Below are 17,440 nucleotides of genomic sequence, written 5' to 3'. Positions count from 1 at the left end.
TCGCCTGGGAGGGCAGAGCAGGTGGAGGGATCGGAGGCTTGGTGCGTGCTGCCTTCCCAAGTGCATCATCCCCGAGTTGGGACTCTATCAAGTCTAGCAAACTGGATTTAGGTTTGCGTTGTATCCCCATTTCGTCGATTATTGGTGAAAATGGTGGGCTGAGATTAGGGGTTGAAGCTTTTGGGGACAAAGGACGGTTGAAGGCTGCAAATTCGTCCTCGGACTCTAATACTTCAACTACTTCTTCTTTATCGGTATGTTTAGAAGTACCAGATGCACCAGCTGTGTATTGGGAGGGGAGATCTGTTCTAGGAACACCCTCTGGGATCGATTGAATAAGAAGATCGCTTTCTCGGATGGGTTGGGTCGAGAAGGTGCCTTCTAGAACGGGGACACCCTCAGGACGGAGAAAGCCGGGGACAGATACACTGATGCGGTGAAGACAGGGGTCTCTGGCTCTGATCATGCACTTCGATGCCTAAAAGTCGGACGAGATCGACTTGTACCCTAAGATTATGTGAGCCGCTCGTAGTTGGCCATCGTCGTGTACAAAGACCTCGACGTGGAGTATTTTATCTAAACTTTATTTGTTGACCAAGTTAAAATTCGGTTCCGCAGTGCGTCTATCTGCAAATCCATCAGGGAAATAAAATTTTATCAGATATGAAAATACAACAAATTAGAGAAAGGACTTATAAATGAGTACCCTAGACCTAGTACCCCACTTGGTTCTCCCTCTCTAGTCGGGTAAGGAAGACCATCACTCCATTCCCCTAACAAGATCAGGAAGTCTTTATTTAGCCCCTTGTTGGATTCGGGGAGGCATTGAATGAACCTAACCTCGGGATACCTTGATTTCAAGTAGTATCCCTGCCCCTTTAGACGGTGAAGGTTATAGACCTAATTGACATCATGATGAGTTAGACCTAAACCCATTTTTTCGTTAAGGGCATCCATGGAGCCTAAAATCCTAAACATATTAGAGGCGCACTGAGTGGTGGCCAACCTATGAGATCTAAGGTAGTCTCTAGTGACTCCACCCATGGGGATTTTCATCCTTCCTTCTATAAAGGCAATCATCGGGATTACTACCTCCCCGACTTGCTTATCCTCGTGCCATTGACCCTCACTATAGTACCTAATTCCTACTCCTGGAGGGATCCTATAACGAGCCCTAAAGCTTTCTATCCCGTCCTCAAAATCTACTAAGCTCTTAAATCTACTAATCTCTAGAAAAGGCTGGGAAAACTAAAGAGATTGAGGAAGGAAATTAGAACCGAGGAGAAAAAGAAAGAACGTGAAGAAAAGAGGAATGTGTAGAAAATTAAAGAGTAAAAGTTCAAGAAGACTTACGGAAAGAATAAAGGTGTCCTTGGACAGGTCTTTAGTATTTGTAAGGGCTCAAGTGTTCAAGGTATGAGCACTAGAATGAAATGAATGCTAAAGTGAGAAAAGAAGTTGATTTAATAGATATTTATACCAAGGAGAGAGCAGAGAGCGGGAAAGCTCCCGCTCAATTCCCAATGAAGCCTTCAACCTTATGATTCGCATCATGTCGTAGAACGTGGGGGACAAAGAGTAGCCAAAATTTAATACGGACGTGTCTCGAATGCTGCAGTGCCAGGAGCGTGTCTTGGGTAGACAAAAGGGCGTCTTCATAAGCAGAGGAAGGGCGAAATAGGCACGGAGCTAATTTAGGGACATCGAAATCCTCCTTTCTTCTCGAGAAACCGGAAAGGGGAATCTCGAGGGGCTATTGTAGGGCCCTTAGGCCCAGAAGTTCATTATTTATCCATATATTGGGCCTATGGCCCAAGCCAAGGGCAATGATCTGCCCGAGGAGGAGAAGTCTTCGTCAGAGGTGACTGTGCTGATAAATAAAAGGTGGGGTTTGGTCATAATAGCTTCGGAGAGTGTGCCGAGGATGAAAACGTCCTCGGCCAAACTGGGCCGAAGTCCTGGAAGATGGTTTGACAGCAAGGATGACAACCCCGAAAATTCAGTTGGGGCGGACAAGCATTGCAGAGATATCAGATAAGAAAGAGCCCTAAAATATCTGGGGAGAAAGCTGCTACCTCCGCATTAAATGCACTACAGCTAACTCCCTGGTTGCATTAATGTAGAAGTGATATCTGAACAATGTATTTCAGCCTTACAGCTACTACATGAGGACTTATGGGAAGTGCTGATAGGACAAGTATCAGCACTAACCATCTAGTATACAGGTGGAAGGTGGAGATGAAAATGAGGGAGAGTATAAAAGAAGGAGGAAACGAGATTGAGGGATCGAAAAAAAGAGAGAAAAACAAAATAGCATTCCAGAATCAAACTTGTAATCGGACTTGTGAGTAATATAAAAGAACAGACCTCCTCGGACTTTGCTGAGGACGATTTTTTCAATACAACCCTTTTTTCTTTTCATTCTCTTATCATCTGAATCCTTCCCAGTGTTCATTTGATTAACTAAAACGCAATTTTCCAACTCACCCTCTACAAATTCATTGTTTTTGGGTTTTTTGGGCCTAAGTCCATCCACATAGTGGGCTGGGAACTCAAATATAGTCCTTACATAGGGCATATCAACTAAGTTTATACAAAGAAAATTTAACCTTTCTTTCTTTAGGACTATCCATATAATAAAAAAAAAATCCTCTAAATCAAGTCTTAAGAAGGAATTCTTCTTTATAAAAACAGACATTAAATTTTATAATTCTTCAAAAAAAAAAAAATCTATAATCCTTATAAATTTCATGAAAGGAATTGTGATTACCAATAAGCTTATTGTGAGTCATATTTCGTGAATGTTATCCTTCTTGTTATTCAATTCAAATCTAACTTAAAGAGCATGTCTCAACTCTCATTGAGTTCACGAGTAATCTTCTCACCATTAGTTTGAATCGCCATCCAGAAGGCTTACACTTTCATAGTCACCTTTCACTATTTCAGGATACTAACAAATTCTTATACAAATTGACTCAGAATAGTAAGCGTGAAAGGACTAGATCTTGTTCTAGCACAATGGAACCCTTATGTCCATAAGTGATTCATTGATTCCACAAGGAAAACCTAGAATCCACACGCACATAAAATATATATATATATATATATATTTATATATTGTTTTATTTGAAAATAATCCTAATTGACCATAATAGGATTCTAATTTGAGTAGGAAAGCCTTTAAAAACACCTAAAATCAAGAAAATAAAATGCTAAATCCTAAAATAACAAAAACTACAGAAAAATAAGTTTAAAATTAACAAATAATAAAAATTGAATAATGCTACAATCACAAATTATTTTACAACATTTTTACAAAATGTTGATGAACCAATGTCTTATTAGTTTTCACCTAAACCCACCATTAATATCATTTTTTTCATTTATCAATAATCATCTATCATATCAGCAGTTTGTAAAAAATTTTATAGAATAATTCGTACCTCTAGCATTATTCATAAAAATTAAACCTCATATTCTATCTCACGTCAGATTGGCACTATTAATTGATTAAGGTTCGTCGAGACTCGAGATGGTTCACTCATCATGTAAGAGGTAGCACCTGTTAAAGGATTATAGGGATTGATCATGGATGCATGTAGCCGGTGAAATTAAGAGAGTTCATATAGTGGACCCCATTATGATGTCAGGTGTGGTGTCAAAAAAATGTTGAAAGGGAACGGTAGCCCGGGGCAGTAATTGTAAGACCATTTTTTTTTTTTTTTTTTTTGTTTGATAACCAAATGTAAGACACATTTAAAGTGAATATAAGTTTGATTTCAAGATTGTTACAAAAGTCATAATTTTTTTATTTTATTTTAAATAGGCAGATAACAAAATGTCATTATCGTTGGGCCATCACTTAATCCTCATACAAGACATACTTAAAAAGTTTTATTATACAGAATCTTCTGACAGCAACTCTATAATCTATATGTTGGATCACAATTTTGGGATTTCTATCACCTCGTACTCATGGGAGATCCTGAGAGGTGATTGATTTGAAACAGGTCTATCTTCTGACCACAACTCCAAATTAACCGTCCCAGTTCCCCAATGGATGAGACACTTGAAAACCTCTTTGACATTAAACCGATTGACTAGCCCCAAGCCCAGACATTTATCAATAAGTATCCATTCACCTGAAACAACAACGGCAATAGAAAGTTAGAAACCAACTTCTGATCAATGTGATAGGAAAATAATTTCTACAAACTGAGTTAACTAATAAACAAGTCAGGCCCAATAATGGGGTTTTTCACAGTTTCTTAAGGATTGCATCAGCCTTTAAAAAGCTGAACAGTGCTTTAGCTTTCTGCCAATTTTGTGAAGTGGCTTAGACTTTTTTGTTGGCTTTTGAGAAGAAGTCCTAGGATAGCTTTTAAAAGTAATTGCAGCTTCTTATAAAAAATGTGAACTGAGAAAATATATTTCAGAGAAGAGAAAGCAATAACTTATAAAACTTGTATCAGCAATCTTTGGATATATGGCAGTAATGGCAGTCACTAACTACAGATTGAATTGGTCATACCTTAAAATGTGTAAAGAGCATTTATATAGAAGGATATCTACAATACCCAGTATGATTTACAGATATTCCATGAATATGTAGTTTATGCTCATTTTATACCAGTTTCTTCTCTATTGTTGAGTGGATCAAATTCGTTGCTGTTCATCCACTGTAATCTTAGATATTTTTGGGCATGTAATCTAGGATTAATCGTGGGACATATAATTATAACACTTGGAAACAAAGTGCATATCTTGTCTCAGTTCCATCAACTTAGTAATCAGTTTCTACCGTGGTAAGCATAGAGCATAGCTAATATTTTCAAACCATGCATTATCAATTTCTGACATAATAATTATACGTGTTACTAAGTGTAACGATATTCCTGAGAATAAGTCCTAACTCTTAGGGTTTTCTTTTTTATATAAGAAAAATAAAAGGCTTTAGGTTTGTAAATACCATACTTTGTCTATATCTGCATAACTGAGTCATCCTTACTTCCAAGACCCTCTAATGACTCAAGCCTACAGCTGAACAAAGCAGCCAATGTGCTGTTCCTTCTTCAAGCTCTAAGCTCTTTCTAAGACTTGAAATTCATATTTTGATTTCTTCATCCAGATCCAAGCATCCGCACCTAATTTGATGACTCTTGTCCACAATGGAGATGGATAAAAACTACAACTGACATCCTTTCTTCAAGTTTTTTTTTTATAAGTAATAAAGATTCATTGATAATAAAAAGAGAGACACCTAAGTACACAGGGACTATACAGGGGTGAACAAATCAAGAACGAACATTACAAAAATCAAGTAAATCCAAAATAGAAGAAAAAGGATGGTTCCTCCGCACAGAGAACCAGTCCAATAAAGTTCTGAAAAATAGAAGCTTGAGGTCAGGCATGGAACGCTCAATGTCTTCAAAACACATACTATTTCTCTCCTTCCAAATGCACCACATCAAACAATGAGGAACAACCATCCATATATCTTCATTATGATGGCGACCAAATTGACCTTGCCAGCAAGCAAATAGCCCAACAACAGACATTGGCATAACCCAATAAACTCCAAATAAACCAAACACCATATCCCACAACACCAAAGCAACCGGGCAATGAAGGAAAAGATGGTCAACAGTTTCACAATTACACTTGCACATATAACACCAATCCAAAATGCAAACCTTTCTTTTCCTTAAATTGTCAATTGTCAGACATTTCTCCAAGGCAGCGGTCCAAACAAAGAAAGCCACTCTAGGGGGAATCTTCTGCTTCTAAATGCTTTTCCAAGGGAAAAACTGCTCACTATGGCCAACTAGAAGATGATAGTATGCACTAACCGTGAACCCCTTACTCTTACAAGGCAACCAACATCTCTTATCCTCCCCGATCCCCCTTACAGGAGTGCTATAAATGGTATTGATGAAGCTCCTGAAAGCTTCCAATTCCCGATTATTAGTCTAATATTTCTGGCAACACAGCTTTATTCAGAAACTTAACAACAACAAAGCTTTAGCCCCAAAACCTTGGATCAACTATAGATACTCAACAAACTAATCAATGTTGGCGACATGTATTCTTCTTTGTCATTCTATCCCATTCAACATCATATTTTGCACCTCCATTTAATTAACAGGTCCTTTCTACTACTTCTAACAACATTAGTTTAGAACTTTCTCTTCCTCTTTACCCGGCTTAAATCAAGAGACTCTTTCACATTGGTGCATTAATCACTCTCTTTTGCACATGACCAAACAATCTCTAGCGACTGTCCCTCATCTTTTCATCAATAAGAGCGATCACTTTCTTTAAATGAATTTCTTCACTTCGTATCCTATGTTTCTTTATATTTCCAATATCTTAACATTCTCATTTCCGGTACTTTTATTTGATGACATGACCTGTTACTTCTTATTTATTAACTTTTTTTATAATTAACCTGTTACTTCTTAATAGTTCTATATTCAATACCACAGGGCATAGTTGATCTTATAACACTCTTAAAAAACTTTGTACTTAATTAAGTGGGAATTTTACTATCACACAATACTCCAAATACATTTCCCCACTTCATCCACCATGCCCTTATCCTATGATTCACATTTCCTTCAATTTGTCCATCTTTATGAATTACAAATTCAACATATCAAAACACTCACTCTTTGGTATCTCTCGACCATCCAATTTTACAACTTTTTCATCTTTATTTCTACTTTTACCAAACTTACATAAGCAACATTGTCTCTACATCTAGGTAGACTTGTATAGTTCACTCACTTTTCCCTCTGCTGCTGGGACCTCCACCACCACGTCTTTGTGGTCAATATCATACATCCTTTATATTTTCCAATAACTTCTTTAGGCACTCTTTTAATACAACTGGTCATTTCATTCCACATCCTATCAAAAACTTCATCTAGGTCTCACTTGCTTTCAATCATTCTATCTTTAAACACAACTTGTTTCTCTTCCTTCAAACCCCACCACCTAATTCTTGTGTTACTCATTCTAATATCTCTTCTTTTCAATCTTCTAATACAAATATCTAGTACCACCAATCTAAGTCTGAGTATCTTGAGTTATATGCGATTTCAGCTAATAAGTAAGCTTGTATCTCTGAGGTGTTGTGTCATCAAGTGGGGGGAAATGTTAGAACTTGGAACCGGAGATTTTATAGGGAATTCCAAGACTGGGAGTTAGCTGCATCTTTCCCTCTACTTGCTTTTATTCAAGCTCGTCTTCCACAGGGAGTAGGCAGCGACACACTGAGTTGGGGCCTTAATGGAAACGGTAAGTTTGATGCTCGTTCTTTTTATAACGAGTTACAGAAGACACCTAACTGTATTTCCCCTTGGAAGGGCATTTGGAAAGAAAAGGTTCCCAAAAGGGTGGCTTTTTTCTTGTGGACGGTTGCTCATGACCGCATTCTTACTTTGGATAATCTCATGCTTAGAGGTTGCCCTTTGGCTAATCGGCATTGCATGTATGGCTGCAGTTGGGAATCTGTGGATCATCTCCTTATTCATTGTCTTGTTGCATACTCTTTATGGGTCCTTATGCTTCAAGCTTTTGGTATTCAGTGGGTCTTGCCTGGCTCTATGGAGGGGTTATTACTTTGTTGGAGTTACCAGCTTGGGAAACATAATTCAGATATTTGGAATTTAATTCCAGGCTTTTTGATGTGGACTATTTGGTTGGAACGTAATCGTCGTTGCTTTGAAGATTCTGAGACAACGTTGGTTGAGTTAAAAGACTTGTGCCGGCATAGACTTTTTGATTGGTCTTGGTGTTGGGGTTTTATAGACTGCTCCTCTTCTACAGTTTTTTTCTTCTCTTAGACTAGGCTCCTGATTCCTTCTGTTCTGTTTACTGTTTATGCTTTTCTATGTTCATCATCATGAACACCTTGTATGTTTTTTTCTTATTTCATTAATAATAGTTCTCATATTACCTATAAAAAAAAATAGTATCATCTTGCATTATTTGCAATATATACTATCAACTTTTTAAGGATGAAATCTATTTGACCACTGTTTGTCCCACTTTTGAAAGTAATCAAGTGTGAATCCACTTTCTTAAAGCAAGTGTTTGCAAATATAAGATTATATGTCATTGCAAATTCTATCCCCATTTCTATTTGTCTTTTATTGTATACCATTGTTTAGATCCTATATGTTCAATTCCTCTAGATTTCTCACCTACGCACTCAGTTTTCAGTAACCACACTATGCTTATTCTTCTCCTACTACAAATTGTCTCTATCATTTCCATGATTTTCCCTATTAAAAACTCTATATTCCAAGTTACAAAACAAATCTTATTGTCTTGAACTAAATTCTTTTATCCTCACCCATACATAGGGTTGTAAATGAACCAAGTCGATCATGAACAACTCGGACTCGACTCGATAAAAAACTCGTTCATATTTGTTTGTTTATAAATAAGCCAAGCTTGAGCCTTATTTTTGGACTCGTTTAATAAACAAGCCAAGCCCAAGAAAAAAAATTTGTTCATGAACAAGCTCATGAGCTATTAGGCTTGATACAAAACAATTCAATCATATGCTCATTTATAAGTTTATATGCGTTAGCTGAATATACTCATTATACATATCTTAATAATGACATGACCAACATAGAACCACTACCCATTACCTTAATATTTTTCTTTCCCTCTAAATTGACCAAGAACCATTTTAGACTATAGTTACATTTAAAAATAAATAAATTAATTAAGTGGGCCACTTATGATCATTTCTTATCAATCATCTATAGTAAAATTATGAAACATGTTATTTTTTTTTCATTCATAATAGTTACAAACAACTATTTTTCTAATTCATCACCATCTAATGTGAATGTAAAAATTGTATTTTGAACAATTTCTGAAACTATAGACAATAAATGATGAATGAATGAATTTAATTATGTAACTTTTTAATTTGAATAATGGCTAATCATAAGTAGGACTAAATGCATGATAAAATGAGTATACTATTTTTTCTCTTAATTTTAGAGATTTAAGCATTTAATAATGTAATTTTTTTCAAGATCTCTAGCTTAAAAGTTTGACTTAAGCTCAAGTTTGAGCTTGATATTAAGCTTGACTTTGGCTTGACTAATTAATCTAATCAAACCAAGCCAAGCCAAGTTCAAGCTTTTTGGCTTTCCCACGAGCTCGAGCTCAAGCTCAAACACTATTTTTAGGCTTGTCACGAACTCGAGCCAAGCTTGAGCTTTTGTAATTTCTTGACGAGCCAAGCTTAAACATGCACTGCTCAACAAAGCTCGACTCGTTTACAGCCCTACATAAAGTGCAAGAACCCTTGCCACTCACTACACCATGGCATGATGTAATGTGCTTTACAGGGAATGCCCCAGCTAGACCTAGCTAACTCTTGCTCACTTTTCACTACATCTGAACTTCAAAGTCCAATGCAACGCTTTGTTAGTAAGGGACCAACTTCTATCTAAAATGGACCCAATTATAAGAAAAGTTAACCAATTTTTTATGTTGGCCTTCAACCTACCACAACCGTCCTTTTTCTGGACTTGGACTGGCTATGAGAAAAACAAAATTCCTTAAAGATTCAATTTAGGTTTGGAAATCCCAGCTTCAAACATTGCCTTGCAAAAAGTAACTCCAGTATAAAATTTATAGGAGCTGGAAGACATCTACTCATGCATTTGTTTGTTTGATTAAAAGCTAGAGAATCACTTAATAGTTTAAAAAAATTAAAAAAAAAAAAAATTCTAAAAACATTATTGGGAAAAAAAAACAGAACATTTTACTTTTTTTTGATAGGTAATTAGAAAACTTATATTAAAGAGGAAAAAAAAGAAAAGAGAAGTACAAGATGTTCATGATGATGAACAACAACGCAACACAACAGCAACAAAACAGCAACACAGCACAACACTACACAACACAATAGCAAGAGAGAAGTCAGGAAACTAAGCTAAGGGAAGGCATAAACTCAGAGAGGGAAGAACACTCAGTAAAACCCCAGCAATGAGACCACTCCATTAGACTGCGTTGGCATAAAATCTTTAACTCCTCCAACGTTTTCTCTTTATCTTCAAAAGATCGACGATTTCGCTCCAGCCACACAATCCACACACGATTTCGCTCCAGCCACACATTTTACATCAAAGCGTTGAGTTCTCATATGAAAAGAAATAACCAGATTTTGAAAGGAAAACATGTCCTCCATTAATTTTATTCCCAGAGAAATTTTCATACCCTCAACACAATAAAATAGCTTTAAGTTTTCACTATAATGGCATTAAAGATATTAAAGTGCACCAAAAAAAAAAAATACCATTAGGAAGTAGATTCCCTTCATAAAACTGCTCCCCAGATTCTGGCCACACTTCATGCTTGGACCCATCAATGGAAGTAAATGACACAAACGATTCTGTTGGGTGCAAGAGACCAAATGTAGGGTGTACTCTCAAGCAAACAAGTCTACAACACAAAAGCAAAACCAAGAATTATGCAAGAATTCAAAGACAGAAATAGAGTCAAAAAGATGAAGAGTCAAAGTTAGAATCATCAAGTATGATGAAAATTAAATGTATCAAAATCTTTCCATCTAAAAAGTTTGTTACAGTAAAGGGATAAGAAAAACTGCTAGCTAAGAGAGCTTTGTTGAATGACAACGTTGATTAAAAGCCAAACAAGAATGTTGCTAATTTTCTTCATAGATTTGTAATATTAATTTCATTTGGATTTTGTTTATGAATTTAATTTAATTGATTACATCGTATCTTTCATTCTTTGTTGTAATCCTTGAAACTCTACCTAAAGGCCCCAAAAAAACAGTGTCAGACACGCCCTTTGCAACTATGTGTTGCATAGCTTGGTATCAGAGCAAACATTGATCTAGTAAACTAGACCTTAACATCCAATCCACCATAACCCTTGACCCCAAACCCGTGAAACCGCCACAAACCTACCACCTACGACAATCAACGATCCAACAAGTCACCCATTGTTATTGGTTACCTCAGTCATCAGAAGCCTCAAATCACACAATCTGAACACCACAAGTTCAAGCCGCAACCATCGATAATAAAATCCAAACATCCAAGTTTGTCAAGCCCATCCAGCACACTGAGAACCAGGTAAGACCTACCCACTCAACCAACCGTTCAAAATAAATAATAAAAAATTAGAGAGAGAGAAGAAGAGGAGGAAGAAGAAGAAGAAGAAGAAGAAGAAGAAGAAGAAGAAGAAGAAACTTCTACAACTGATGATAGCCATCAAGCTCCAAATTGGTTTACATAGCAAAGTTCAAACCCGACTTCTTGACAGTCCCAAACTGCTGACATCAATAAACCCACCAACTCACACTTGTTCTTCTACATCAATATATTTTGTATAAAGTTTAGTTGTCATGGACCATGTAAACCTTCATTTGTAATCTGTAGGATGGACTCAATTTTGAGTCTTCATTTATTAATTAATTAAATTCGTTATTATATATATATAAAGGGTCAAGATCAACTTGCTCATGAAGTAACTTTAAGTAATGTTACAAAACCTAATAAATTTTCAATGGATAAAAAAAGTTTAAATCTCACACCGCTATATTACATGTTCTCTATATTCTTAACACGCAAACCAAATTTTGTGCCAATTGGATGTTATTTATTATTTAATCCAGAAACTTATCTTTTATGCATTATTTTAAAATACATAAACTTGAAATTCAAACATTTAATAAATGACATAGTTATCGATCTTTGATCATTTCTAAATTTTGCAAACATGAAGGGTAAAAGAAAAATGTAATCTAACCATGGATATATACACATATTGTAGGTAATCTTTTCTATTTTTGTTTTTTTTTTTCTTTTGTGTGGGGGGGGGGGGGGGGGGTTCAATCAAATCACCATTTCTTTTAACCTTTTGTACCCCCTAATGTTATATGATTGGCTGCGTAAAAAGGCTCATACAGCCCAACAGAAACTCTGGCATATTGCACCAAGCAGCAGGCTTTATGCAGGTTTAGGAGGCTCCGTTTGTAACATGTGGATAATCATGGAGAACAAGCTGACCTTCAAATTCTAAACCTTTGAGACATGCATTCCTGTTCAACAACCACAGCACCACAACATCCACAATGAAATGCTATGCAAACTGCAAACTGTGCACATGCTATCACAAACTGGGTTATTAGAACCAGACCACCATGACAGATGTAGCTTGTTAGTGTACACTTTGTTCCACATTGTAAGATCACTTCCTGACAGTTAAAGCTTTTGGGTTTGATAGTCTCCAGCAAAGAGCAAAGTATCAATCTAAGGGTCTGTTTGGGTACCATTTATTGCTGAAAACTGAAAACACTATAGCAAAATAATTTTTAAATGTGTGAATAGTGCCGTGGTACCTAGTTTTAAAGAAAAATTTGCTAAAATCAGTACTTGCAGGTCCCGTGAACAGTGCATGGGACCCACACAAAAAGATGCAACCGCCACGGATAGTGCGCAAAACGCGCTATCCAAACTCACACTAAGTTTTTCAAAAGGTCTTGGGTCGCAAATAAAACAGAAACTCAAGACTTAGAGCTTCTGACCCTAACTGTTCCCAACTGTCGATCAGCACTTAGGGAAGACCCTAGAATGCTGATCAGCAGTCAGGGAGTTCCATTTGGCAGTTCTCTTCCCCCACGAAGTGCCAATTGGAACTCCTTGCTCTGAGTGCTTACATTTTCACACGGCAGCTTCCCCTCACTCCCATGCAAGTGGTTCAGCCCTGAGTTGACAATCAAGGTCTTAGATCAAGAGTGCACATAATAAGGGTTAGTTAATTACAAGTTAGTTATTACTAGATAGACTAGACTAGCTTGAGTTAGTTAGGATTTAAGCACATTTATCACATTAAACACGTGTAAATCCAAATGATCATATGTTTAATTAGTTAGCCAATAATCTTGAGCCAAGTCAGCCAATTAGATCAAAGCTAGTCATTTATAAATAGACTTGTAATTTCCATTTCATTCATCAAGTGGAATAATAGACTTGCTGTTGCTCTCACTATTGTAGTCTTGCTTGGAGGTAGAGATTCCCTAGAAGCAATCTCATCTTGGAGAAGGTAACTCTCTTGAAAGAGTCACAACCCATTCATCATGCTCATGCACAACCAAAACCCTAATCTCATCTTCAATAAACCCTTGCGTATTTCTCACCAAGAACCTTTATCAAATACTTAACACACTATACCCCTAAGATCTAGGCAAATCCCTAAGGTCAAACACCTTAATCCAGCAACCAAACCTTCAAGAGCCAAAATGATAGATCAACACAAACCCCACGTGCATTCCATACACGTTGTTGTTTCTATTTCCATTTTCCTTTTCATGGCCAATTTTGGGACTATATGGGAGGTGGGGCGTTAGTGTGTGCTTGATTATACAATATGATTAGGAGCATTACTAACAATGGACTGCAGAGTTCAGTCAAGGAGTTCTGTAAGGCTATAACAACAAACTTAAAAGGCAAACAAGGTGTGCACGTGAAAGCATGTAAATTTGACAATATTGTTGCAGCAATTAGATAAATTTTAGCACCAAGATCAACCAGGCAACATTAACCAAGTGACTTGGCAGGATAAATATGTCAAGCAATTCAATAGGGAAAAATATATGCATATTCACAATTCCATCAGAGTGTTAGAAATACTACCAAAATTCTTGACAGGCCAAAAAGGAAAAGAGAAAAGACAGTAATTTTCACCTTGAAAACCCACCGGAACCAGCACCAACTTTACGGGCAACAATGCTAGAGTCAATTCGGAAAACCTTGGGATCATTCTTTGGAATATATATTTTCCGTTGAAGGGCCAATCCACCACCAATATCACCTTCTAACATAATTGATTCCTCCTCTCCTGCATGCTCAAGTTTATGCCTACAAAGAAATAAAACTTAAAGAATAAATGGAATTATACAAGTATTCCAAGGGGGAAAAAAAAAAAAAGAACTGTGGCAATAATGCTACTAATACCAACCCTCCTTTTGAGGCAGCCACGCAAAAACATAAGCTAGGGAATCCCACAAAATATTGGTCAATGAAATGATTGCGTTGTTCAACACCATAAAAAATTCTATTGTTCCTTTCTCTCCAAATTATCCACAAGATGCACAATGGAACCGTTTTCCATATCTTGGATTGTTTGTGCTGTTGACACTAGCATTTGTTGCAGTCTTTGGTATAACCCAAACTACTTCAAATAAGAGAAACACAAACGACCAAATATCTCAAGCTATTGAACAATGAAGTAGAAGGTGCTCAACTGGCTCCCCACTTCCAGAGATTACCCACTATCAAAATTTTACCAAATTCTGCTTCCCAAGTAAAGAAAGCAACCTTTCAAGGTACCCTAGCATTCCAAATCCATCTCCATTGGTCCCATGGACTCTCTCAAAATTTCAAATTTTTTTTGATAAAGAATAGTTTTTATTAAAAGAAATTGAATGAACCAAGTACATAGTGCATATACTAGATCTATATCACAACTAAGCTCTAAAAGTACAATGATCTATAAATTCTAATAAGTTGGAGAAAGGAAAGATTCTTGATGCTGTCATCCATTCACACAAAGTCCTGAGAGTGCAATTTTATGCTTTGAATGGTTTGTTCACAACCCTCAAAATTTCTAGCATTTCTTTCCCACCAAAGGAAGCACATCAAGCAATAAGGGATGGCTTTCCAAATCTCACAATTCCGATGTCTCCCAAATATGCTTTGCCAGCAATCAAGTAAATCTATAAGCCCCCAAGCCATCACCCACTAAACTCCAGATAGAGCCAAAACCATATCCCACAATTCTTCGGCAAAAGGGGAATATCACTTGTCTCCCCAACCCATTTACACAAACAACACCAATTCACTAAAATAATGTTTCTTTTCCTCAGATAATCAGCAGTTGAGTTCTAAAGATGTTGTCCATCCTTGCTGGTGCAACCCATCACCATTGATCTCAAAAAGGAAGCAAAAGAAAAATTCCCTCATGATTTCCAACAAGACCTTCAATACCCATTGACTTGCTTTCCTTGTAGAGATCCTGCCAAAACTGAATTTGATCCAAATTTGGAATATTTCTTTGGTCCCCTAAAGCTAGAGATTTATATCTATAGTTCAACTTCAATCTTGTTCCTCACTTTGCTATAATATGCAGCCTTACTACTGGCATTTCTTCATAACATTTTTGTTAATGTCAATTAGCAAAAAACGTAACTTCCTGAACCACATCCATATCTAAGCTTCATCCACTGCATCAAATGATATCAAAGTAGGAGATCCTGGACCTAATAGAAGAGTATCTAGATCGAAGTGAAAGATTCTATATCAAAGCTATTTTCACCACATAACACAACCATGCTAACGCAAACATATCATTAATAATAAAAATTAGCAGCTGATTCATAAATCAGATCCTTGACAAACATTGGAGTGACTACTTACATTTAGTAAGTAATTACATAGACATAATTTGTATATTCTATATGGATCATTTAAACTTATGCTTCTCCTATAAAGACCGTTACTAAAAAATAGGTTAGCAACTCACTCAATGACATTGTATTCCTCAGAACATCCAGCAGACCGGTACTCAGTGCCACTATACTCTTCATAACCATTGATATCAACCCTGCTGTGAAGCCATTGCATTCCTACATTCATGATTACATGGAGGAGAGATGAAGCATTACCCATAAAGAGTGGATACTGTATATTACAACAATATAAATTAGCATACTTAAGATGACCTAGCAATCATGATTACAATATATATGACATGATCTAATATACGTCAAATGAACCATTTGATCAGCAGTGACTGTTCTCTCCATTTAACATGAGACTTATTAAGCTAATTTAATCATTACAAAGTGCCAAATAGGTTGGGATTGGGGAGACTTCATAATTGAGGTGTGATGTAAACCAACAAAAATTACTCTTATGGAAAAATTAAAACAACATTAGCATCTTACAAACTTGCTATTAGAGAAAGAAAAATTAAATGGTTCTTTGATACTCAATTCATATTCAATAAAACAACAAATTGTACCTATCAATATTTACTTTACTGGAAGTACAGACCTAATAAGGAGTTTCTTAGAGGATTTGTTGAGCATGATTATATACAACAGAGAAGCTCACAACAAAAAAATGCAGAAAAGGCACAGAAATATTTTCTAAAACATTTTCCTAAAAGATAGCAGAATGCTTAGTTGACTAGAAAACTTATTGGGCGCTAAACCAGGATAACACCAGTTTGTAAAATCCTACAACTAAGAGTGCCTTGGTAGTAGTGCCCATGCAAATAGTTAAATATGTAAGGCATAATATTGATTGTAATAATTGCTGACAAAACATAATCTATTATCTACCTCCAAAATGTACCATACCAATTCTTTTAAGGTCGTCCTGTATATTCCTTAATACAAACATCAAGTATCATGTTATCTCAAGGTACAGCCATCCCTGAATATGGCTCTGAATCAATTGATTCTAAAATCGGAGCTATTATTCTCAAATATTATCATGGAACAAATTCAAAAATATTGAGCTTGTACCAATTCAAAAGAATTACCTGAGGGAAGGTGCATCATGGAAATAATTCTACCCCCAATCCATGGAACTACTTTTAGAATCCAATAACCATTGTCCAGTTCTATAGGAGTCCTTGAAAGTTCTACTCCCTTTTGTCCAGAAACCTCTTCTATATCTGGAATGCGCTTAGCATTTTCTGCAATTAACAACCTATTTCATCAGCAAAAAGTATGACAACCAATAAAAATTAACGAATTGCATTAAAAAAATTCTTTTAGTGACAAGAAGTGTACAAATAGTATTAGATACTCTTTAGAAAAAGAATGCAAGACAAAAATGCAAATCATGCACCTCATACACCCAAATCCCCGCACCCAAAAATAAAAAGAGAGGGTGGGGGTGGGTGAGAAGAATATTGGCAAGAACTGAGGGACAAACATGTCTGAAAACCTATATCTAGACACAAGAAATTATAATATATATCTAGCAAGAACTCTAGTAAAAAAAGTCTGAATGCCTATGTACAAACACAAGAAATCATTATATATATAACACATAGCCAACCCGAAATTTTAAATTTCCTTGTAGCAGAAGGTTTGGATAAAGGCTAATTGTTCAGAAACATATTATCATTTAGCAAGACTAATATGCACATGTAACCAAAAATATGTGAGCTAGCACACCGCCTTGCAGAAGCTGTATTACCCAAACAAGTCTTGAAATACTTTTCACTGGTAGAAACCAACTTATACACTTCTTGTTCTGAAGGCATCATAATTTGCAGCACTTCTCCATCCATGCCCCACGTATCAAGCTGTTGAAGGTACCCAGATTTGAAAAAATCAACAAATAAAAATAAAGCAGAGGAC

The 17,440-nt window shown here is 36.3% G+C and overlaps 1 protein-coding gene across 2 annotated transcripts in view; it reads right to left on the bottom strand.

Annotated features, from left to right (window-relative positions):
• Window positions 1–3,785: 3,785 nt before the first annotated feature.
• Window positions 3,786–17,440, bottom strand: part of LOC126714137 (uncharacterized) — a 63,372-nt gene continuing 49,717 nt past the window's right edge. For both annotated transcript variants that reach the window (XM_050414145.1, XM_050414143.1), the window contains exons 19-24: window positions 17,277–17,385; window positions 16,612–16,767; window positions 15,586–15,688; window positions 13,749–13,922; window positions 10,331–10,476; window positions 3,786–4,142 (exon numbers count right to left, since the gene is read on the bottom strand). In XM_050414145.1, coding sequence (XP_050270102.1) covers window positions 3,943–4,142; window positions 10,331–10,476; window positions 13,749–13,922; window positions 15,586–15,688; window positions 16,612–16,767; window positions 17,277–17,385 — 888 coding nt within the window. In that variant the 3' untranslated portion in view covers window positions 3,786–3,942. The remainder of the gene's footprint in view (window positions 4,143–10,330; window positions 10,477–13,748; window positions 13,923–15,585; window positions 15,689–16,611; window positions 16,768–17,276; window positions 17,386–17,440) is intronic.

Source organism: Quercus robur, chromosome 2, assembly GCF_932294415.1.
Source record: "Quercus robur chromosome 2, dhQueRobu3.1, whole genome shotgun sequence".
In the NCBI taxonomy this organism is placed as follows: Eukaryota; Viridiplantae; Streptophyta; class Magnoliopsida; order Fagales; family Fagaceae; genus Quercus; species Quercus robur.
The sequence above is the reverse complement of the archived record's forward strand: the minus strand, read 5'-3'. Positions and strand labels throughout refer to the sequence as shown.